We start from the raw sequence: 24,935 nt of genomic DNA, 5'->3' as shown, positions 1-24,935 counted from the left end.
GAGTATATTCAATTTTGAGAGGAAAAACCTGTGACCCAGAGGCTTGCTCAGCTAGTCATGGCATTACTGAAGAATAAATATAAGCCTCTCACCTTCCAGACTGGCACATTTACCAATAATTCTAAACAATTGTCTATCCTCCTTAGATGATTTTAGATAGATCTAGATTATAAAGTTAAAGGTATAGGTATAGAAACTTACTTTGGGTTTCACTAAGCAAATATTTACCTCTGCCTACTTAGGGCTAGCATGTTATTAAAACTGCTTGTTAAACCTTCTATCTTCCCTACTAGATTCTAACCTGAGAGGCAGGGGCCTTTTTTCTATTCACCAGCATAATCCCAGATCCTACTAAAAACAGCACTAACTAGAGAAATATGTGAGCTTTCTCAAGGAGAGCGGCAGGCAGTCCCAGCACTCGCGGTCAAGCCCGTCCCAGAGTCCGGGAAGACGGGTCTCAAGTGTGAACTGGGGCTGAGCCTCAATGGGCTGCAGAGAACGGGTATGAGATTGGCATTGGGAAGATTTTTGCTGTTCGTGCCTTAGCTGGGCAAGAATACCCAGCTAAAAGCACGGACGCGGATGACTGAGGCCGGTTTCTACCGCCGACCCTACCACCTACCACCGCCCACCACCCAAACCCACCTTCTCCCGGCCCGCCGCCCCGCCACGGCCACCCAACCCTCACGCCCCCGGAAGTTACCCGTTGCCACCGCCTTTACGTAACTTCCGGGCAGGACTTACTTCCGAGGCAGATGCGGAAGCGCTGGGAGTCCCTGCTGCCGGTGCTCCGTTCTGGGGTTATGTGACCCCGCTGTCCGCTTTGGGGACGTTCTGGAAAGATGGACTCCTAGAGGCCGGTTCCGCCGGCCCAGACAACACGAAGCCCGCGCCCCCGCCTGCTGCCCGGCCCGGGAACTGATGCCGGCCGCGCCCTTGAGCCCCCGTAGCGGGGCCGCACCATGAGCCTGCTGAGCGGCCTGGCCTCCTCGCCGCGGGCCCCGCCGCAGTCCAGCAGGGCCAGGATGAAAAAGCTCCCGAAGAAGAGCCAGAACGAGAAGTACCGGCTCAAGTACCTGCGGCTGCGCAAAGCGGCCAAAGCCACGGTGTTTGTGAGTCCTACCGCTCAGCCTTTCTCCGTCTCGAGTCTCCTAATTCGCGAAAGCTTTCCCCAAACTGTACTCCTTCCCAGAATGACAGAAGTAATAAACAGAGTTAGCTTTTGCAGCATACGTTACTTCTAGTTAGCCTTGTGTCCTTGGACTAATTAGGTAATTTCTGTAACTTATTTCCTCATGTGCATGAAAACTACTAACATCCTTGCAGAGGTGTGAAGATTAGATGGGGAAAGTAGAGTGCTTGGTACTTGAAAGATGTGCCAGTAAGTTTTAGTCCTTATCTTTACTACCGCAGAGCTATTGGAAAATAGTTGATTCTCCAGAGAACCCTGAGAATGAGGCACTATTTTTTAAATGACCACACTGAGGCCCAGAAAAAGAATTTGCTCAAGGGCACTATGTCAGAACCCTGACTCCAGCTTATATTTCTTGAGACTGGTTTCTTTATTACTTTCACTAAGCAGCCTGTTTCCTAAGCATTCCGTGTACCCATAACTGACTCCTTCCCTAAACAGGCACGTGAAGCTTTGAATAATTTACCACCTCCTGACCTCATTTGAGTCTCCCTAGTGTATCTGCCATCCTTTAATTGTAGGGCATTGGATTTATTGAGTGAATGAACTGGTTTGCCTGCCACAACTTGCTGTTACAATATTCTGGCTTGCTCAAGCTTGCTTCAGTGCTTGCAAATAGGGAGGGGAGTCCTCAGATGTCCACGCACGTCTGTTTCTCCTCCACTTGACCTCCTCTTTCTACCAAGAGCTTGAACATCTCTCAGCTTTTTTGGAAGCATAAGGAAAGGTTTGGAAATTAAAACGTAAATTCCAAAAAACGTTTTTTTAGCACTTGCTATGTGCACTAAAGAGAAGAAAAGTAGAATTAAGAGAACTTGGTATATATAGAGATCAAAAGTCTTTCTTTTGATCTCTACGGGGCAAAGGCTCCTAATGCTTGGAACGTATGTTATTAAAAGGATGTTGGGCCCATCAGGTACATGAAGAAAAGGGATATTGTTTTGAATATTCAGGGTTTGAGGTCCCACCAATGGAACATCTGGATTAGAGCATTCCTACTGGGGCTGATGTTTGGAAAAGAGAGTCATCCATAAAGAACAATGATGCTTGAATACACATAAGTAGATTAGGAAGTTAAGAATTTTGCCTACTAGGGTTGAGTTTGTTCCATCCAGTTTTTGTTTTTAAGAAAACTACACGGATGCTTTTTATTGTGTGGAATGCTTTGGGTTAGGTTAGCTTTGTCAGTGCCACGGGAGTCAGGGTGCTTAGAAATGGATATTTGTTATATTGATAAGGATTAAATTTAAGCATCTATGGATTTAAGCAGTTTACCCATTTATCTGCCAGAGACTACATGAATTAGGGTGGCTGTGGCCTGGTTTGCCTAGGACAGCCCAAGTTTACCATATTGTTCCGGCATAATCCTTAATAGCACCCCCTTTTCAGTTAAGTGTCCCAGTTTCCATAAATTAATGACAGCACCAATAGCAGAACTTGCCTCCACCCCTATCTACTGTTTTTTTTATAGTTTGTCTATATGGTACACTAGCTCTACCTTCTCATCCAGTAACACAGTCTTCTTTGGTGTGAAATATAGCTCCTCTTCCCTCTATAATACTTTGATCTTTTTTTTATGTGATTTTATTCAAAATTTTTCTTAAAGGAAAATGCTGCTATTTGTGATGAGATTGCTCGTCTTGAAGAAAAATTTATTAAAGCAAAAGAAGAAAGACGGTGAGCTGGCTTCATTTTGTGTTCAGAACCACATTTTAGTGAGTGATTTGGTCTTATTGCTCTGGGGATTCTTCTCCAGTGGAATTTCTGTGCATTATACAGCCCATGGGCTAGTGACCGAGTGAGGAGAAGCTCACCACCTCTGATTCTGGCTCCTGTTTACCCAAGCGTGTTGGACCGCGGTGACAAGACGGCAACGCTATTCATCTTTCTTGCCACATCTAATAAGTTATTATTATCACTCCCCAATTATAAAAGCCATGGAATAACAGAATAGGGATGAAAAAGGGTTGTAGAATGTCTCTCATTCTACAAATATTTATTCAGGATGTAATACTCTGTGCAGAGCACAGTTGGTATATATACAGTCATGGTCTGTGCCCTTCAGAAGCCTAACACCTTCCAGTATCAAGGTTGAGGAACCCTCCAGATATAAAAGAGACAAGCTACAATCCTCCTCTTCGGCTTGTGGAGGTTTAATCCTCTGAAGCTTCATTATTCCCAGGGTCCAATTAAGCACCTTATTTTTGTGAGTGCAATAATCTTTGTATATTCTAGCTTTATCCTGCACTTGAGTAAAATATTGAATTGAGATAAAGCAGAAGTTCATACCTCTGCTCCCTTTCCCTCCCAACCTCAGGTACCTGCTGAAGAAGCTCCTCCAGCTTCAGGCTCTAACTGAAGGGGAAGTACAGGCTGCAGCTCCTTCCCACAGCTCCAGTTTGCCCCTGACTTACGGTGTGGCCAGTTCTGTGGGAACTATACAGGGAGCTGGGCCCACTTCTGGGCCCAGCACTGGGGCTGAGGAACCATTTGGGAAGAAATCCAAGAAGGAGAAAAAAGAAAAAGGCAAAGAGAACAACAAACTGGAAGGTATCTTGTTGAGGGGGTATCAGTTGCCCCAGTGGCTGGCACAGTCACTAATGACAAAGATCTGGTACTGACGGATGGATACACATGGCCACAGATACACTCAAACTGTCACCTACTCCTTGGGCAGCCCTAATAGCTCTTGAAAAGCCCTTGTATTAGGGCCACTTTGGGTGGGGGAATTCCAATTAGACTTGGTTAAATGCAAAGGAGGCCTCCCCCTTCTCCCACTCCCCAACCCTGGGTTCCCTTCAGTTCAGTCTTTCCTAGAGGCAGTGGAATGGGCTGGGGGGCCTTTTGAGCACATGGATGGCTTGGGAATTTGCTGATCTTTTAAATGAAGTAAGAGGCCTTATAAAGTATAAGGCTTTTAGGTCCAAAGCACTAGTATTAAAATTGGTTACTGCTAGATGGGAGGGTTAGAAGGCTGCTGAGGACTCTGGGGGAAAGTCCCATGTGCCCCTTCAGTGAGTGTGTACAACTAGAATCGGCTTATCACGCTCAGCTTTCACATGTACATTGTTCCCTTCCCCTCAGCATTGCGAGGGGCCTAAAGTGGGTGACCCCAGATTTGCGTTTCAGTTCTGAAGAAAACATCCAAGAAAAAGAAAATGGAGGGAGGTGCTCGCAAGCTGGTTCAGCCCATTGCCCTGGATCCCTCAGGACGGCCTGTGTTCCCCATCGGACTGGGGGGTCTGACAGTATATAGCCTGGGGGAGGTGAGTGAGACCAGCGACGTATAGAGAGGAGAGGCAGAAATACGGGACGGGGTTGAGGCCCCCTGTACCCATGAGCAGCAGCCTCTCGCTGACCCACACCGACCCCAGACAATCTCCAGTCCCTGGGAAACCAGGCCAGTTTTGCTGGCTATGCAGCCTACACGCTGTCCGTGAGTTGAGTTCCTCTTTGCAGCCCCCAAGTGGCTCTAACGGCCACCACCATACACTGGGCTGCTAAATCCTCAGTGACCTCAGTCATAGATTGAGGAAGTCTTTCTTTGTAGATCACCGACCGTCCTGGCTTCCATGATGCAAGTACCATCTACCCTGTGGGCTACTGCAGTACTCGGCTGTATGCCAGCATGACATGCCCAAGCCAGAAGAGTCTGTATACCTGTCAGATCAAGGATGGTGGTCTGCATCCTCAGGTACCCACTCTACTAACAAATACTATGCTTCTCTCTTTTGCGGGGGTGGGGGAGAACATTGACAGTTACTAAATATGTATTGCTTATTCTGACACTTAGAGCAGATACTGTGTAATCACCTTTTGGGTAACTCTGAAATGCAGGAAAGTGATTGGCTTTAAGTCACACTTCTGTTACCAGCTGATTGAGCTGGGGTATGAATCTATGTGTGATGCTTACACTCACACCCTTTCCCTTGAAACATGCTGCTTCTACTGTCAGTACGGAGGCTGTGAGGCCTGAGCAAGCCTGCGTATATGTTAAGTGCAGGCCTGTATACGGGGGAAGATTAGCTGGAAACTGCCGTTTCAAGTAGGACAAAAATGGAGGTAGCAGGGAAACTGCATATTCATTTCTGACTGCACATACTTTTAAGGACCTGGGAGACCTGAATCCCAGTCTTATTAAATAACTCTGTTCATCTTTCTCGGTGCTATGATGCAAGGCAGTCCATTTTCTCCAATTATCACGTCTGATCACTGGGAAAAAAATAGACCTTTTTCAGACTTTAGTCTTCACTGTCTGATGATGTTACAGATGGCTAGAAAATTGGGTGGAAGGAGGTAGAAGCAAGGTGAGGAACCTTGGTTAGAGCCCCCGTCTTGATCAGAGCACTGTTAGACATGTCTGAGGGTTCACACCACCTTGGCATGTGGCAGGTCTCTTTAGAAAGGGCTCCAATAGACGCACTCAGTATAGAAGCAGTGTGCCGGTATTTTTAACTGGTGTTTTTAACAAATCTATTAAATTCAATGCAAATCTAACCAAAATCCTAAAGAATTTTAATGGAAACTGACAAACTGATTATTAGTTTCCTTAAAGACAAATAGCCAAGGTATTTTTGAAAAAGAAGAGTTTGTGGGGTTTTCAATTTTCTTTTTTTGTCTCATTAACTTACCGTGTGGACATTATCTTCAAGTACATTGTGGGTTTTTTAAATTTTTTTTCCAAATAACATCAAGTGACCTTAGTATATACTAAACACATACAATGCTTGAATATGTGTCCAGATGGTCTATTTCATCCATTTGTCTATAATATAAATATGTTAAAATATAGAAGAATATTTTTAATCTTAGAGTGAGGTGAAAAGGTTTTCTATACTAAGACATGAAATGTAGATGTTTTAAAGGGGAGTAGTTAACAAATTTGACTAGTAAAAATTTAAACACTTCCGAATGGCAAAAGGTACCGTAATCAAAGTAAAACTCAAACAACAAACAGGAAGGAAATATCCAACAGTGGATTAATACCTAGATAAAGTGCTCCTGCGGTCTAAGAAATCAATCATATAAAACTGGCATTTCACAGAAACAGTGCAGATGGCTAGGAGTGGATTTCTCTAGTAATTAGGGAAATGCAAAAAAAAAAAAGATCTTACTTTGCTCATAGGCATACATCAGAGAGATTGATAATATCCAGTGTTGGCCAAGGTGCAGGAAAACAATTATGCGTTAGGAGTGGAGATTTGTAGTCTTTGCAAAGCAGCTTGGTTGAAATACCAATAATTCTAACGTGTATCCTTTGACCCAGAATACTAGGCATTCTAGTATTTCCTAAATGTGCAAATTTGAAATACCTATCAATAGGAAAATGGCCAAAAATTAAAATACATCCACCTTTGTAATAATATACCAGTTACAAAAATAATTTAGATTTATACATACTAACAGGGAAACATCTCCAAACCCAAAATAAGACATTTTGGCACTTAATTGCTCTGCTCAAATAAGATGGTCTGCCCACAATATAGAAGATTGGAGTTGGCTTGAGCAACACCAAATAACAGAGCAGCCCTGGAATATTTGATGAATATTACTCAGTTTTTTCATGAATTAGCTGAGAAATAAATGCAAACTGTCAATATCTTACGCTTGGAGCACACGTCATTGGTTGACATAAAAAACCACCACTGAGTAAAACTACTCACAACATTATTATTGACAAAATTAGAAGATCTCCAAAATTTGACACTAAAACTGAATCAAAAGAAATAAAAACCACAAGAGAAAACTAACAGTGATAAAAACTGGACTCAGTATAAAATTTAAAAAAAGATGAGTAATGCACATTACTGTTTATATATATATACAGAAAAGAAACCTGTTTGGAATAATTCGGTTAAACATTGAAAAACTGGAAACTGTTTAACTGAACTTTATAGAAAACTAGCCAAGGAATTTAATTGCTAAATAGAACTTGTTACAGAAATATTTTTACTTGCAAATATTCACTGAACTTTCTAGAAAACTGGTCATGGAATTGACCATTTAATGTTTATTACAAAAATACTTCGCACAAATTCCTCAGTATTACAATTTATTTTTATAGATATTCAAGATACTTCGCAATTCAAAAATAAAATGAAGTGAAATAACAACGGTTTGCAGGCACAATGGCTTGTTCTCCTAGGTATATAAAGTGAACCTAAAATTACATGGTGATCTCATTTGTTTTTAAAATGACATTTGTATTTGTACTTACAGATGTAAGTGGATGGGAAAGGGTCTGGAAAGGTGTGTAATTATGCAAATAATTGTTGTCCTCTGAAGAAGAATCCAGCAAGGTATACAGAATTGAAATAGTCAGAGGACTTTGTTTTCTTGGATTTGCTTGGATTCTTAACAGGACTCTGGGAAGTTGCTCCCCCTTCCTAGTGTGCTTCGAGGCAGCTTCACGTTTCAGAGTGAAGTAGTCACAGGAGTGTGTGACTTTCTCTCCACTACCTCCTCCTCAAAGATTGATCTGATCGCTTCTTTATCCTTCTCAGTTTGAAATTGTTCCTGAGGATGACCCTGAGAATACCATTGTGAGCTCCTCCGTAGACGCCTGTCACGCAGAACTGCTCAAGACCATAAGTGCTACTATGTAAGTTCATCAGCAGGTTGAGAACAGTCGAAAAAGATCACTTCCGGTACAGCGAGATCTGTTCTGTTGCTTTTAGTGAATGGAGATCCTCGTTTTATAGACAGTTACCCTGCATCCTTTGGATGTCTTGGCAGCTAGTCTCCAGTGTATCCAAGTCAAGAAAGCTTATTCTCTGTGTTCATAGCCACATTCCATTCCTCAACTCATTCTCTCTTCCTCTTTAAACTCTCAAACTAAAACGCTACTTCTCCTATTTAGGGGAAAACAAATGCCCAACCTCCTTCCATCTGGAGCTGATTTCTTTGGGTTTTCTCATCCAGCCATCCACAACCTGATCCAGAGTTGTCCCGGAGCTCGAAAATGTGTCAAGTAAGTGTGGTCAAATCCATGGTGCCAGAGAGAAGGACCATGATTGGTGGGCCAGGGACCTCAACCAGCAGTTACTGCTTTGCTCATTCAGACTTACTGAGCTGCTTCTGTGTGTAAGGCATGCTGGGTGCTCAACCAGTGCACCCCAGTATTGGTCCTCTTAGCCCTCCAGACAGGTAAGCAGAAGCCAGGACCCCACTGTACTCTAATTATTGTCATTTTCTGTGTGTACCGTGTGACAACCAACTGGTTGGGAAGTCCCGCAGAATAATGTGTCATTAAAAATGCCTTTCTATCTTTTTAGCCTTTTTGTTAGTTAATATGTTCTGTAGCTTTATACGGAAGAGATCTACAGAAAAAAATGCCTGATCCCTTTGGAAGTGAGAATGGTTCGTGGCTAACAGACAGCTCTCAATAACGATTCCCTTTGAACCTACAGTTACCAGTGGGTGAGATTTGATGTGTGCAAACCTGGAGATGGGCAGCTACCCCAGGGACTGCCGGAGAACGATGGAGCTATAAGTTTTGAAGCCTTTCAGAGACAAACCTTTGATGAAGATCATAATGATCCCGTTCCACATGGTATCTCTTAATTTTATCTTTCTGCTTTGAAAATTGGCCATTTGTACACTCGCCTCCCCTCTTCATTCATAGCTGAGTACCCCAAATATCTGGGCAGTGATACAAGCTGTAACTGCCCCAGTGTGGGGACTCCTGAGTCGGGAGGCTCTGCTGCCCTGCATAGCTCCCTGGCAGTGCTCGCAGAAGTCACAGAGAGGCTGCCATCCCAGTAAGGCAGGGCCCACTGGGAAACTAGGCTTTCTCATTTTGTAACATAAGACCTAAGCAGGACTCCAGGGGCAGGTTTCCTGTGTAGGACTTAAAACTTCAAATGAGATTATGGCCCCTGTCCTGCCTGTGTTCCATGGATTCCCTCACACGAGTGGAGCGGCAGGGGATCTGGAATGGGGTCATATAGGAGAACTCTGGACTAGAAAAAAGAAAATAGAATTAAAATTCTTAGTCTTTCCAAATATCCTGTATAACGTTAGGCAAGTTACTTAATCTGCCTCAGCCACAGATTTCTTCATTGTAAAGGTAAGTATCTGTCCTGTCTTACCAAACAAAGGCAGAATTGGACGGCCAGATTCAAGGGTGTTAAGGAATTGAAAGGCCATATGTATGCCTGATCAGTTTCCTGAGATTCCCAGGCAAGAGTGGAACTTAAATTTTTTTCTCCAGGATCTTTGGATCTCCCAGAGCTTCAGCCTGCAGCCTTTGTGTCTTCGTACCCGCCCATGTTCCTGACGCACACACCCTTGGTAGGTTCTCACCTACGGCACCTGAGCTCTCCGTCACAGTGTAGCCCAACTCAGTCTTCCGAATGAACAAGAAGGGGTCAGCACATCGTTTTCATCATAATGAATTTTTTAACTTAAGCTAAAAACTTAGAATATATGGAAGAAGGCAGCAGTTAAAGAGTGAAGAAGAAAATAAATTAACACATTTTGTTATGGAGGTTCCCATGGTGACAGTTTTCCCTGGGAAAAACTTCAGCTGTTTTATTTTTAGTAATAAAGTTCTCTTGACAATTCTGCTGATTTTCATCTTGTAATCAGAGTATCTTTTTCATTTAGCTCTGCCTGAGGCAGAGTAAACTTAAGTTTTTTATAAACGAAGGAGATGGCTGCTGACTCACAAGGGACATAGTAAGATTCTGACAACCGTCTACCCTTGATTCTGATCCTATTTCACAGAATGTGAAGTCCCAGCCCCTGAAACCAAAGCTGCTGCTTTACTTCCCTGAAGCATCCTCAGACCCAGATCCTGCTAATCCCCTCGCTGGAGGGTTTAGGCCAAGACCACTCATTGTTCGTCTTTTCTTCATATTTGACACATCTTTCCAGGAAATCCAGAAGTCCTCTTTAGCACTTCTTGGTTCCTTATTAACCTTTGTAGTTCCTATGGGAGAATGTGCTTTTAGCTAAATACATTGAGATGACATAGTAAGACAAATGTAGATAGAACATGATTGGGGATTGGCTCCCACCCTCCCTAAGACGCACCCATCATTTCTTTAACCGTGGAACAACAGATCTCCATATTCTGTGCAACTGAAATATTTGGACCCTGCTTATGGCCTGAAGGTGGAGGTTTATCACATCACCTAATCCAGACCAGTACCACTGCCCCCTGCCTTACGGGATGTCCTCACTGCCCTCCCGGCCAGGTGCCAGGGCTGGCAGGAACGGAGCGGAGCAAGAAGACCCAGGATTCAAGAATGGGGAAGGGCTGGTGAGAACGGGGTTGTTACTGTGCCCAGCTCGTAACTGCTGACCGGGGCCATCACAGATGGGATGAGGAGAAATCTGGCCGGAGGAGGGAGGGGATCAGTCAGCAGCCTTTAAGCGCACCACTGGCCGCTCTATGGATCAGACACTAGAGGGAGAAGTAGTGATTTTATGACAATTACAGTCCTTTTATAAGTTTATATAGCTTTTGCAATACAAAATAAATAATAAAATTTGGATAACAGCAAATCAGGAATTAAAAGGGGATTATCAGAGTTGTTAGTTTTAATGTTTTTGTCTTTCTCTGCATAAGTTGCCTGAACATATTTGTATTTACACAGGATTGATACATGCTGCTTTTATCATACAGCAAATATCTTTCAATTCTATTACAGTCTGAGTAAAAAGAGAGAGGCCTAATTTTAAAGAAGACATTAAAAAAAATTTAGTGCGCTATTTAATGAGTTTTCACTTTGTAGCTGTGCTAGAGCAATGTTTTGCCAATTACAAATCTCAACCCATCCGTTGTTCTTAAACTTAGGAGTTAAGACTTGCATCTTTTAAAATTAAAACAATTAGAACATTTGAATGCATTGCATGTTGAAAAATTTAAACTTTGGTTTCAACTGTAGTGTATAGGTATGTATGTATATAAATACCACACATGCGTACACATATATGGGGATGCATGGAATGTCATAAAATGTTTTTACTACGGATCATTGTTTTAAAAACTTGAAAAACACTGCCCTAGTATACTTAAAGTACCTTTTCATCTACTGGCTATTTAAAGATTTTTTTTTTAACTTGGTAATACACAGTGTCAATGAGAATGAGAGAGAAATGGGATATACGTTGGTGGAAATGTAAGCTGTTGAATCCTCTGAGAAGGTTAAGCTATAGGTATCAAAATTGGTAAATATTTTTTCCTTAAATCTGTTAGTCTACATTAAGGACCCTAAAGAAGTATGATATGATGTTCACATGCAATATTTATCACAGTTTACTAGTGAAAAATCAGGAAAAAAACCTGTATGTCCACTAATGGGATATTGGTTAAATAAGGTGTGGGTCTCCCACAAATTGAAACACTAACTATATTCAACTTACATGGGAAAATTAATTTTACTAGAATAAGTCAAAAACATTACAAAATAATATAGCAAGTAATGTCTAAAATATAATGCAAACAAATCAAGTCAATGTTCACCAAAATACTGTTTCTCTCCAAACAGTGAATTTGGAGGTGATTTTTGTTTGTTTATACTTATTGTTAGTGTCCAAATCTACAAGAATTATGAATTTCATTTTTCAAACAGTATAGTTACTTTCATTTGGGAAATAAACTGAATTCCTACAGAATGTTTTAAATCATTCAACCATTAAAAATAAATTAACTTCCACATGACTTTTCATCAGTATCTCCACTACCTAAACCTCATTTTTCACCCTGTGCACACTTGGTTCCTGGTGGGGTGAAGGGAACCTGGCTTCTCTCTGCCTCCAAGTTGGACCGGCCCGTGGGTGTAAGTACACTGGGGGAGGGAGGGGCGCAGGTAGAATTCGTTTTTTCAGGAGTCTGTCTCGTACTAGGTTTGTAGTTCCCATTAGACGCAGGTGCATAAGAGGTCAAAGCATGGGTGTTCAGAGTTAATTGTACACTAGGAAGTCCTCAGATGAACCAAAGCTCCTTGCACATAGTTGTAGTGTTTTGCTAAACAAAATCCTGGCGCTGACAGTTCATGCTGTCGACAGCCGCACCAGGACTCGGGGCAGGAGGGACAGAGCGCTGCGTAGAGCTTTGGTAGTCATTTCACATCATGGGATGGGAGCCGCTCAGAGATCTGTTGTACTCCTTTCTCATGCCTCCAAGAATAATTCAGAAGCCTGTTCCTAACCCAGTTTTGACTGGATGTAAATATATACATATCACTAATGATTATACTTTTATTTCCAACTGCTACAATAGATAGCACAGTTATCAAGTGGTGTTGGCTGTTTTTAATCAGCCAATGGCATTGATCTTAACAGTACACACAAAAGCCCTCTTTCACACAGTCCCATCTGGATTATTTTTCTAGATGCTTACCATGTAGCTTTGCTTTCAGTCTCACTTTCTCCTTCCATCTGGATTATCCTTTTTATATTTAAATCTCTTATCTTTAAGGAGCCTGAGACTTATATTTAACTCTACCCCATTGCCTCTCAGTGACCTCTACTGACGTTTTCCCAAGCCTGTGGCCCCCTCCTGGGTCGGGTTTGTTTTACCATTCATATTATCATAACTTAGACTGAAGGAATAAAATTGTTTCTGGCTTAGAAAGAACACAGGGTTATGTTCAGGCATCTGAAACACTGCTGTATAGTGGGAGAGATATCAGTTCCACATAAGGAAAAACTTGGGAAGTCTAGAATGGAGACTTCATACAGAGATTCAATAACCACTTGTCAGATTTTGTGAAGAACACGTAAATACTATCTGACCTACATGACCTTGAAATGTCTTCCAACCCTGAGTCTCCACAATTCTGGATATAAGGAGACAAAAGTGTTAGACATTGAACTCCTGACAATAGGGGAAGTGAAGGGCACTGAGGTTCAGTTTGCACTTAGGAATTAGTCCAGTACAGACACCTGGACTAACTAGGGGACAAAAGGCAAGTATGCTGTTCGCCCACCAGCCATGGCCCATCAGAATATAGAAACAGCCAAATGTTCCTGGGAGCTGTCCAGTGAGGCTTTTCTGTTAATTTACTTTAAAAGCAATAGTTGTCACAGAGGTTAAACTCCTAAATGCCCAAAGCTAAAGGATCCACACTTGTGTCTTAAAATCTGATCATACTGCCACTAAGTCACTTCGCAACTTGCTGTGCTGACCAGGGATGCGGTTTGTAGTGAGAGCAGTGAAGGGAGGCGCCGGCAGGGTGCTGCTGCGGTGGTATAGGGGACACTGTTTATATTCACAAGGCCACGTGGTCCAGGCGTAGCGAACAGCACCCAGAGCACCACGACAAGAACGGATATTCAGGGCCAGGGTCTGAGTGGAGGAAATGCTCATGGGAGCTGGAAGCCACTTGCACGCATGGTCGCTGCAGCATGAGACCTAATAAGAGAGGCATAACGTAAGAGTAGTTAGGTCAATTAGAAGAATGTTCCAAGAGCCTGGGAACTGCTCTTTCAGATGGACTAGAAGGGAGAGAAGGAGCCCTTCTTAGCCAAGGACCCATTTCCTACAATAACCACAACAAACCTCAGTCCAGGTGGGGTCTGATCAGCACAGGCACAGGTTGATAATAATGTTCATGTGATAGATAAATCAGTAAGACATTAAATTACTGAGGGAGACCAGCGTCATGATAAAGAAGGCTCCCTTGCACATTCTGTCAGGATCCCTCCCTCCAGACACAGCAGGCAGGAGCTGGGTGAAGCAATGCTGCTGCCGCTCCTCCTTGTCACCCCCAGAGCAGCTGAGGAATGGAGGTGCACAAAGGAACTCTGGGTAAGAAGCCTTGCCCAAGGCAGAAGCCATCCAGTGAAGGGAACATCCAGTATCCAGAGGTTCAATGCTGAGCTGACCCCCTGCAGCAAGGATCCTTTCACTAGCTGACCTAGTAAGCTGCAGGTCCTTCCCAGAAGCACACATGGTTGCTCTGGGAGGGAGACACAAGAGGAGCATCATTTTAATATGGACGCATTTTCCCTCCCTTGAGTGTCCTATCAGAATCGTCTCTGAGCAAATGAATCAGTAGCTGCTGATTGGCCCCTCTGAGATAAACCCAGCTCCCACAAGCTAAGACCTGCCTCATAGAAATGTTACACTTCAAGAGATGTGCCTCTCTGTGGGGGAAGCTGACTCCCAATTCAGGATGGACCCCTGTCGCCGTGCTACTCTTCTCACCTCGAATATCTTGTCGTCCTGCCTCTGCACCTGGACTTGCTGGGAATACGTGAGGTTGAGCAGCCCCTTGTCAGCCAAGAGTTCGATCTTCTCAGGCAATGGTCCTTGGAAGATCAACTTCTCACCATAAGCCACAGCACGGGCCCCTAAGTGCAGCCGATACGCCACAGTCTGCTTATCACGAGGGTGGATGCTACGGGGTGAAGAGAAAGAGAATTTGGGGTTTGGTTTCATCACCACACTTTAATATATAATAATTTATGCAAAGCACCTTTTCAGAAGGTGAGAATAGAGTCAACAAATAGCCAGGGTTCAGTGGCTTGTCAGCTTAAGAGAAATGGTGAATGGTGACCATGGGCGGGGCTCTGGGCCTTCCCTAAGTTGGGAACCTTGAAATAACAGATGACTTGAAAGGAAGGAATAAAGGGAGAGAGGGTGGAAGCAGGAGAGGGAGGAGGGAAGGAATTGCAGCAGCCCTCGGAGAGCCAACTCATGAAACCATTCCAACCACTGCAAGTCCCGGGTTTCATCTGAATCAGCTGTTCCTTACTTGGCCACTCCAGGCTTTATTTGTCCATTCGGTGAATATTCACTCATTCAAAAACGAATGTCCATTTATGCTCCTAACGTGACCCAGATATTATGTGTAGGGCCCCATTTTACATTTGAAATCCCCGCAGATCCTATAGCTACTGTGTGGTAGTCATCAGGGCTACTCAAAAATACTCCATTACGCCTCCTCTGAGTCCACAGAGAACCCCACTTCCTGCTCTCCCTGAAGCTAGGCGTGGCCGTATGACTGGCTTTGGCTGACGTAATATGAGCAGAAGTGGCTTGTGTTGCTTCCAGGTAGAAGCACTGATTGCCAGGGTGAGACTTCAAGGTGACTGGAAGCACAGATCAACATGGAGCCTCTGTCACTCTGGACCTGTGAATGGCTGTGATGAGCACAGCCTCTCTGCTGACCTTCTCTGGACATGCAGTATGAACAAGAAATAATTTTTGGTTGCGTCAAGGCACTGAGATGTTGAGAGCTTTTTGTTACTGCAGCACATCCAAGCTTGAATGGTTGCTAGACAGTGCTTCTAAGGTCCAATCCTTAGCCCACCCACTCTGGCCCCTCACAGGTGAGCATCAGAGTGGAAGCCAAAGCAAAAAACATATTACTGCTCAAGCAAAGCCTGAGAAGGACTCATACCTGCCAAAAGGTGAGCTCCTATCACCAAGATCCATAGCTACAGCCATGAAAGTATTGGGCATCCTGAGGTTGGGGACGTTGCCAAAGTCTGCTGTTTGATGCCACCGGATCTGGGGAAATTGATCGTCTGAAGTTGCACCAGACAAATATGAAGATAACTAGAAAGTAGAGATGGTTGCATCAGAACTGTATTGTATCAGAATCCTACACTGAGTCTTTTTCACAGGCAGACCCTGCTTCTGCTTCTCTCCTTTGTTCAAATGTTCATTCCACAAGTATTTCCTGAGCTCCTTACCATCATGGCTGAATACCTTTCATCGCACATGCCGCAAGGTAACTGCCACCCCTCTCAAGAGGCGGCACCCCTGTCTCCTCCCACCGATCTGTGCTAAACCTGTCTTTTCTCTGACCAACAACACAGCAGAAGTGATGCTGTGTAGCTTCTGAGTGTTTGCTTCCTGGTTCCATTCCCCTGGAACCCTGAGATAGCCAGATAAAGTCTAGCTTCTCTGCTGGAGACATTATGCAGAGAGAGAAGGGCCTTGAAAATTGTAAGATCATTACGAAAAAGAGGCATTTAATGTCCCAGAAATCCAGTCAAGGGGCCAGTCATGTGAATTCTAGAACCTTCAGTTCAAATTGCAGCCATGTAAGCAGTAAGCTCAGTGGACAATCACATGGAGCAGAGAGGAACCACCCTAGTTGAGCCCTGCCTGGCCAATCCCTGGAATCACGAGCAAATACAATGGCAGATGTTTTAGGCCACTAAGCTTTGGGGTAGTTTAGGTAACTAAAAAGCAATATGTAACTGACACATCTGCATACAACACAGGGCTAGGCTCTGCAGAGAAGCAGAGAGGAATCTCCCCCCGAACATGTGGTAAATTGCACCAAAGACCCCAATTCTTCACACCTTAACCCACTCCAGCCAACCCCATGCTGGAGCAGAGCCCCCACAGCTGACCAGAGATACAGAAGAACCCACTGGAGCTCAGCTGAGATCAACCAGCCCCCCCAGCTACCCAGACATGTGAGCTCTAAGAATAGTATTTCCAGCCATGGGGCTTTGAGGTGATTTGTTACATAGCAGTAGCTGACCAGTACAAGCACCTCACAGCTTTCTTGTGGAGACAGGCCTACACATAAGAAATGTTAATGAACAATACTATAAAATAATATGGATTAAATGCTACATTGGTGGCACAGACAAGTGATCTACATTTAGAACAGAAAAAGTACATTATTATAAGAAAATATGACCTCACAATATGTAAAAAAAAATTGGATGGGCACAGAATATGTGAAAAGTCGCTACAGTAGCACTGCTCATATTTCCCATGTCAGAACCTTATAAGTTACAAAGGTAGGAAGGAGCAAAGCGATTCTGAAACTGGGAGCAACCTGGCTGGACAGGAGGATTTATGTAGGAAAGAAGGCTGGAAAGACAACCAGGCAAGTGTTTATACCGAGTTTATACTTTGTTTGCTAAGCAACAGGGAACCACTGTCAAGGTAATGGTTGCTGAGCATTGTGAATCTACTAAATGCCACTGAACTGAACACCTTAAAATGGCTAATTTTACAGTAGGTGAATTTCACCTCCATTTAAAATGAGCCACTGAGATTAGTGACATGATAAATGGACTGTTTCAAAAGATTCATTTAGTGGTCACATTAATGTGAGAAAAAAGACTGAAAGCAAGGAGACAGATTAGTGAAGAAGCTACTATAATATTCTAGACACAAAAGAGAAAGGTGTAACCCAGGATAGTAAGGGGAGTGGGATGAGTGGAAATAAACTAGTCTAAAAGTCACACTGACAGAACCTTGCAACCAACCAGATATCAGACACAAGACAGAGGATAATGTCCATCCCTCAGAATCTGTAACATTTGAATTATCCACTTGGGAGTCTGCAGATGTAGGTAAAGTCTCTTACCAGTTGACTTCGAAATAACCAAAACGAAGAGTCTCATGGGAGCACGAACCAGTCAGGTAAAGCGTTTAAGAGAGGGTCTAGAACTCAGAAACTCTCTTCTGCTGGCCTTCAAGAAGTCAGTTGTTCTACAACTTTAAAGGAAATGGATTCTGTCAAACGCCACATGAGCTGAGAGGAAAATTCCAAGCCTCAGATGAGACCCCAGCCCTGTGCAACACCTTCACTGCAGCCCTGAGCAGGGGACTCGGCCAACCATGCATGCCCAGACTCCTCACCCCTAGAAACTGAGAGACAACAATGTGTGTGGTAGTGCTGGAAGCTGCTGAAAATGCAGCAACAGAAAACTAATATACTAGGGAAAGGACTTTCCAGGCAGAAGGCAAAGAAAATGGCAGTCCCTAGAGTAGGAGTGTGCCTAGTGCGCTTCGGAAAGTCAGGCAGGCAGCGCAGCCTGAGATGAGTAAGCAAAGCAAAGAATTAGGAGATGCGGTCAGAGAGGTAATGGAGGGCGGGCCAGACCAGGTACGGCCTTGTTGACAACAGTAATAGGAGGAACCACTGGAGCCTTCTCATATGACACATATTTCAAAGGAGCACTTAACTGATAGATTGAGAATGTCCTAAAGGGGATGACAGGGTAGAGGAGGAAGACAGGGAAGGAGACAACAATTCTAGGAAGAGACGATGGCGGCTTAGACTAGCGTGGAAGCAGTAAGGGTAGTGAGAGGTGGTCAGATTCTGCACCCATACTGAGAATAGGATTTGCTTCCCTCTCCACTGGAAGTTCATAGACTTCTACCCCTGCAAAGCAGAGGCTCCCAGAAAAATTCTTTACTATTATGATGCATGTGGTCCCCAGTAGTTCTTCGTGCCTACCTCTCTGATACTTATATCACCCTGTTCTCTGAAATAGATAGCACCTTATTCTTAGCTCCAGTTCCAGCCAATGAGCGGCAACAATCTCTCAGAACTACTTAGAATCTCTCCTTTACAAACCATGATCTCACAGTCAGTCAAACTGCAACCTGGGACATAGTCTGGACAACAAGCAAGCATGTTGCCTTTGGACTCGACTTCAAAAAAGATCTGTCCCCATCAGAGAAACTGCAATATGAATAGACTGTTCCTCCCGACACTCTTGTCACTCATAGCCCAGGAAATGCCTGAGATAAGCCTACAATTGTAGCCAAACGGAGCCTTGAAGGGAGGAGGTTTTCTGCTTCCTGAGTTGTTCCAGAAAGACCAGAAAATCATTAGGGAAACACTGGAGAGGCTGCAATAGTAACGGAGAGGAACTAAGGGGACATTTCCACTTCTTATTAAAATCTCTTAGGCAAATGGTTGTAAGATATAAAATGATAAAAGGTGCTGAAGCTTCACAATGGAATGTCCTGAAAACTAGAACATGGGAATAAAAAGACCCGGAGTGACTAACCCTACCTCTTCCCACACAACACCCAGAAGAAAAGTGAAAATGGAACCCTGTTCACTAGCCAGAGTCATGACAGGGAGCATGGCAGCAAATGACCAGAAAGAGAGGGTAAGTCTAGCCTGAAGAACAACAGGAAGAAATGCTATTAACAGCCACTCAAGCCAAAGACATTGTCTCAAAATGGCAGTTTGCTGAGAAATGCCGCAATTCACTGCCTGCACTACCACATACAGCCACATGGGGGCACCAGCACACCCCCATTCCCAAGTGAAATTCCTCTTTTTCCTAATCTGAGATACAGTAGGGAACCGTTCAGTCTCCCACAGTGCTCTGTAGCAATACTGCGGCTAATGAAGGCGTGTAATAGCCAAAGAACATGAAAGTGCCACATTCACAGGACTTTATAATAGCACGCTGTAGTCTGCAGTTGGTTCCACTGTTCCTCCAAAGGCCTTTTTGAAAAAGCAGACACCTAGGTGCTCCAGTCCCCAGCTTCCTGCTTTTCTTTGTCTCCCACGCTTCAGGTCACCTCTTTATAATGACTCTGCTGCATGTCTCTAGCCCTGAGCCACTGAGCTCGAGTCCTACATCTCTAATGTGCTCAGGTTATTGCAACCATCATTTCAGAAGAGGCGCTCCTACAAAGCCAGTTCCTCTTTGCCTTACAGACCAAGTGCCCCTCAGATTTGCTGATTTCTCTCATTAACAATGATAAACACTAACATTATCTGGTATATGCCAAGCTTTACATGGATTAACTCACTTAATGCTTAAAGTAATAAAGAGGATAATAAAAATACTTAAAATAACAATTGCTCTATTCATTATCTCACAGCTCATTCACTATCACACAGCTAAGGAAGTGTCAGAGCTGGGATTTGAATCCAGGCAGATTAGCTCCAGATCCATGCTCTGAACTGTTTTCTATTTTTATATTCCCTGTTTTCTGTTTTATATTCCCTGTTCTACAAGTGACCAGCATATCTTTGCTGATGATGATAAAGTTAAAGTCCAGAGGCTAGGAACTTGTATTGTATTGTACAGCACAAGGGCCAAGAAGCAGGTCCCTCTGATTAATGCTATACTTCTAGCACCTCACACAGTTCATGGCATATAATAAGCATTCGACACATTTTTTGTTTCAATTGGCTGAAGTCACACTCAGATCACCACGTACACAGGCTGAGAAACCAAAAATGAACCTCAAAAGCCCAAATGTAGTTTCCAACAACAGTGATACAGAACTGGTGGCAGGAGTTGCTATTTTGATAATAATGAGCAGAATAATCTAGTTCCAAAGTCAAAACAAATATAAAAAAGAAAATGGTTATAAACAAATTATAAGTGGAAAGAAGTTTTATAAAAATCTCTTTCCATATACAGAATTTTATTGTTGTTAACAACCATTTGATCGATAAATATGAGAGATGCCCTCTCAAAAAAAAAAAAAATCTCTTTCCAAAAAGAATATGGTGAAAGAAGACATGGTTTAGGAGATGGGATGATGGTGAGAAGGTATCTGTGGGACATGCAATTCAAACAATTAAGCCTATTCCATTACTATACTGTAGGCCAGGCCTTATTTTTATAATACCTTAACTATTTAATTTCCTATGTTCCAGAAAAGTCAACTACCACCCTGCTAATAAGTCTAGGTCTTGGAGCGGTCATATAAACAGGTGAGGCAATGCTTGGTTATGAGCTTGGTTAAAATATGTTTACCCCTTTTAGGCAAGGCTGACAGAATCTTTCTGACTAGTCGCTGCTCATTGTAAGTATGGTCTCTCTTGATGTATTTTTTTATTCGGGTGTCAGGCCATATTTAATGATTGCTGACAACTAGGTCTGGGTATATGTGCTCCAGGAAAATATGGTCATGTGTGTAACCTACATGAAGTAAAAAGGGGAAGGAGAGGGAGCTAAAAAGCCACCTATCTGAGGAAAGGAGGTACCTCCCCTCCGACTTTGATAGTCATGGAAGGTTCCTAACTGATATCCAGGCTGGAACAAGTTAGCTAGGAATGTATGGGAGAGAAAGACCATTCCAGGCAAAGAACATGTGTGGTGGGCTGGGAGTGAGAAGGCAAGATTCATTCTTGGGGGTGGGAGGGATAACACCAAGACAGAGAGGGTGTGGGGAAGTGGATATTCTCACACATCATTGCTAAGAGTATAAATTTATACAAATTCATAAACTTCTATATAAAAATCTGGAGACATGTTCAATTTAATCCAGCAATTTAATTTCTGGGAATTTATCTTAATGAAAATAATTAAGCATGTATGCAGTGATATAGCTGCAAAGAAATAAACATACCACTGCTTATAAAAGCAAAATTTTCAAAGCACCTAAGTGCCCAGCTATTGAGGACTAGTTAAATAAATTACAATACAACCATATTTCAGAATACTATGCAATCATCATAAATTGTGCTGAAGAGTAATATTTATTGGCATGAAAAAATGTTCACAATATGACATGAAAAGAAAAGACAGGCTACGGTACAGTGTCATGGTGTGGACCCTCTTCAAAAATACATGAACAGAAAAGGTCTGCTTATTTCTAGATTGTGAAATTATTGTTTTCACTTTTTTTCCTTCTCATTTCAGTATTTCTTTAATGAACATATATTGCTTTTTTAGTAAGAAGAAAGTTATATTTAACTTGTTTTAAAGACTTAATTGTCCTATCACTGAACTGAGATAAACTCTTACATCCTGTTCTTGAACAGCAGACTGTGAAGGCAAGGAAAGGAATACATATTCCAGGAAAGGGCATTGCACAGCACATGCCCACACCAGTGCCCCAGACCCTCCTCCTCTCCGCACATACCTGGACAAATCCAAATGGGAAGAAGCGCTCCGTCTGCCCCTGGGAGCCTCGGTGGAAGGTTTGGCGCCAGTCTTCAATGAGTGCAGGGAATGTGCAATTGTACAGGTCTCTGTTAAAATTTGCATTGGCCTCCCCTATAAACAACCCACATTGTAAGAGCAGTCTGGGGTAGATGCATTGAACAGCCACACATTGCTCCCAAGCTCTACCCATGCCCTCAGGTAGGTGTCCTTCCTACAGTCTCTCTGGACTGGCCTTGTGACTTGCTCTGGCCAATGTGGCATCAGCAAACATAATGTGAGCAGAGGCTTAAAAAGCACCTTGACTTTGGGGTTTGCTCTCTCCTAATACACATGGAACCCTAAGACTGCTAGGTATTATAAATAAGTCTCAACTAACTTGCTGAAGGAGGGAGGCCATGTGAGGACCATGGTGCCCCAGCACATAGACAGGCCCCAGTCAACAGCCATGAGGGAGAGGCCACCCTCGGTCATCCAGCTCCAGATACCCTGCCAGATGGCCAAAGACACATGCAAGATCCCAGCAGAAAATAGCTGAAGCAGTCCAGACAGAAAAACTGCCTGCTAATGTATGAAATAGTGATCTAGATAAAATTATTATTGTTTTAAGTCATTAAATTCTTGGGTTGGTTGTTATGCAGCAAATGCTAACTGATACAATGGAAAAACAGCAAATCAAGTACTCACCCTGGTACCATGTCACCCCTTTCAGAGTCATATTATGTAGTGGATGGATCATGGCATTCCAGAGAACAGAGTACCCACTGGGACCCGTTACAGAATCAGATGGAATGAACCTGAAATCAATAAGATGCAGTGTCATGAGAGAGCTAGTGGCTGATCACATGATGGGTGTATATCCACTTAGGGTAAACTGATGAAAGCAATACAGAATTAAATTGAATCACTCTATTTAACAGGAAAACATATAAACAGTCTCTGAATTTTCACCTTCAGGTTCTTACTAGGATAAATGCATCATCAGCTTTCTGTGAGTTCAGAGTAGGCCATCCCAGGTTCCAGATAAGATCATTGACACCAGAAAGGAAGAGTGTTTTATTGTGAGTCTCTCACACAGGTATTAATTTAACTAGTACTCAGTAGATGGATACTTAGATTGTTCTAAGCTTATTGATTTTATAAGCAATGCCATGATTAGCTTCCTTATAGCTATATATTCTGTACACTCTTAATTATTTCCTAAAGATAAATTCTCAGAAATGAAATTGCTAGGTCAAAGGCATATTTTTTTAAGGAGTTGAACGTGTTCTGTAACTTCTCTGTAGAACACTTACATGAGTTATACTTTCATCGGCTGTGTATGGGAAAGCCCAGTTCCCCACACCCCTGGTATATTGCTCCTTCCATGTTCCCAGAGGTCTGGAAGCCTGGCTTGAATTCCCTCCCACTCTACCACAGGCCACTCTTCTGGTTCCAAAGTTGAATGTCTTCCCTCCCCCACAGGCATGCCTTTACCCAAGTGATACCAAGCCCCTCCCCTCCCAGACGCCCTCCCAGAATTAATGAAACAATGTCTGAATGTGGTTCACCTATTGTTAATCTCTGTTAATATTAGTATCAGGATTTTGTACACTGGACCTTTTCCCCTGAACCCCAAATATTCTTCCCAATCCAGCTTTTCCTGAGTGTGCTTTCATATCCAGTATACTAAATATTTCTTTGATTGTGTGTATATTTGCCCTTCCTGCTAGCTGTTTATTCTTACAGGCAGTATAGCACAGGGGTTCAGAGTGTAGGCACTGAAGCCAGACTCTGTCACTTACTAGCTGTATCCATGAGCAAGTTACCTAACCCCTCTCAGACTTGGTGGCTTTATCCACAGTATGTTAACAGTACTGTACTTCAAGAGGTCGGTATGAGTATTAAGTGAATTAATAGATATAAAGTGCTTACAACAGTATCTGGCATATAGGAAGCTGTCAGTGAGCATTAGCTATTACTATTCTTAAAGAAAAGGATCATAATTGCTTCTTGACGTATGCCCAGATGATGGCAGTGGTGATGGCAGTGAGAATAGCACCTTACCTGTTCATGGAATAGGTTCCATACATTCGATACATATCACCCCTTGGACAGTAACACATACTTGACTCTCCAAGGCCCCATGACCTTCCTCTCTGAGAGTTCCCTGGAAGGCTCTCCCCAGACCACAAGATGCTGCCTTACCCATGCCTAGGCACCCCACAGGCTTTCAGAGACCTTCCAGAGGACCAGGCTTCAATGGGTGTCCCACCCCACGAGGAGGAGATCAGCCCAATGGGGTACCGCACGGTGTCATACAGGTAGCGCCCAAAAAGCCAACACACCGCTGACATGTAGGTGAAACTTCCATGGCCTAAATTTTCTGTTCAGAAAAAGAGTTAAAGAGAAAGAGTCAGGGAAAAAAGTAGATGGATACAAACTGAAACTGTAGCTTCTAGATGGGTCAAGGTGAGAAGAATGATTATGGGCCATCATTTCGTTCCTTCTAAGACTTTCTAAAGGTAGAGAGACGGAGAGGCAGCTGTCTCAACAGGAGAGGGCCAAAGCTCTCCAGCCAGGCAGGTAGGCTCCCCCGCTGGAAATGGATTTATACCCAATTTTATAGCTATGGTAATAAAAACATGGACAAGCAGGCGATGGGAAGCTGGGCCAAAAGGGGGAGCGACAGAAACCAGACCAGTGTTTAAATTTACAGCACAGTCTAGCTCATTTGTTCATAGAGCCCAGTACTCAACACAGACAAAACTAGGGTGATTTCCACGTCAAAGGAAAGCTGATGAACACGTGACCATACCCAACTGATGGGTCAGCTCAGCCTAACATTCAGTAAAGACTGTGATGTATAAGCCACTGGCTTGGCACTGTGGGAAAACCAAACCCACACAGCGCTGGCACTCAAAGACCTGATGGTGTGACAGTGGGAATCCAATCAAGCTCGAATCAATTAAAACCGAGTTACTACCAGGTGCCAGGCACTTCTAGAGGGCTAGGATACAGTCAATAAAGAGATACGGAAAGACATGGAACCTCTCCTCATAGGTCTTATATTCTACAGGCTCAGACAAATATTCAGCCGAATGAAATATATGGCAAAATATGGTTAAGTGGTACAAACGAGTATTAAGGGGTTTCACCAGCAAGAGAAAGACCTGCAAATGAA

At 43.3% G+C, this 24,935-nt stretch overlaps 2 protein-coding genes across 4 annotated transcripts in view; one reads left to right on the top strand and one right to left on the bottom strand.

Moving 5' to 3' along the window:
* Positions 1 to 744: 744 nt before the first annotated feature.
* Positions 745 to 9,763, top strand: TBRG1 (transforming growth factor beta regulator 1). Its single transcript, XM_037000830.2, has 9 exons — positions 745 to 1,112; positions 2,799 to 2,869; positions 3,510 to 3,742; positions 4,322 to 4,458; positions 4,743 to 4,886; positions 7,696 to 7,793; positions 8,052 to 8,162; positions 8,602 to 8,744; positions 9,405 to 9,763. The coding sequence occupies exons 1-9, from the start codon at positions 963 to 965 to the stop codon at positions 9,548 to 9,550; spliced, it is 1,233 nt and encodes a 410-aa protein (XP_036856725.2). The 5' UTR covers positions 745 to 962; the 3' UTR covers positions 9,551 to 9,763.
* Positions 9,764 to 12,046: 2,283 nt separating this feature from the next.
* SIAE (sialic acid acetylesterase) overlaps positions 12,047 to 24,935 on the bottom strand; it is a 33,515-nt gene continuing 20,626 nt past the window's right edge. For all 3 annotated transcript variants that reach the window (XM_017679486.3, XM_017679487.3, XM_073239561.1), the window contains 6 exons: positions 23,960 to 24,137; positions 22,460 to 22,569; positions 21,753 to 21,886; positions 15,550 to 15,707; positions 14,352 to 14,544; positions 12,047 to 13,556 (listed from right to left, as the gene is read on the bottom strand). In XM_017679486.3, the coding sequence (XP_017534975.3) occupies positions 13,290 to 13,556; positions 14,352 to 14,544; positions 15,550 to 15,707; positions 21,753 to 21,886; positions 22,460 to 22,569; positions 23,960 to 24,137 (1,040 nt within the window). In that variant the 3' untranslated portion in view covers positions 12,047 to 13,289. The remainder of the gene's footprint in view (positions 13,557 to 14,351; positions 14,545 to 15,549; positions 15,708 to 21,752; positions 21,887 to 22,459; positions 22,570 to 23,959; positions 24,138 to 24,935) is intronic.

This window comes from Manis javanica, chromosome 6 (assembly GCF_040802235.1).
Source record: "Manis javanica isolate MJ-LG chromosome 6, MJ_LKY, whole genome shotgun sequence".
NCBI lineage: Eukaryota > Metazoa > Chordata > Mammalia > Pholidota > Manidae > Manis > Manis javanica.
This window is presented reverse-complemented; position numbering and strand designations above follow the sequence as displayed.

Bases quoted from the DNA above. Each gene is read 5' to 3' on its own strand.
- TBRG1 (XM_037000830.2), top strand. From the start codon at position 963: ATGAGCCTGCTGAGCGGCCTGGCCTCCTCGCCGCGGGCCCCGCCGCAG. The intron at 4,459-4,742 runs GTGAGTGAGACC...CTTTCTTTGTAG, and splicing joins CAGTATATAGCCTGGGGGAG to ATCACCGACCGTCCTGGCTT. The intron at 8,745-9,404 runs GTATCTCTTAAT...TTTTTTCTCCAG, and splicing joins TAATGATCCCGTTCCACATG to GATCTTTGGATCTCCCAGAG.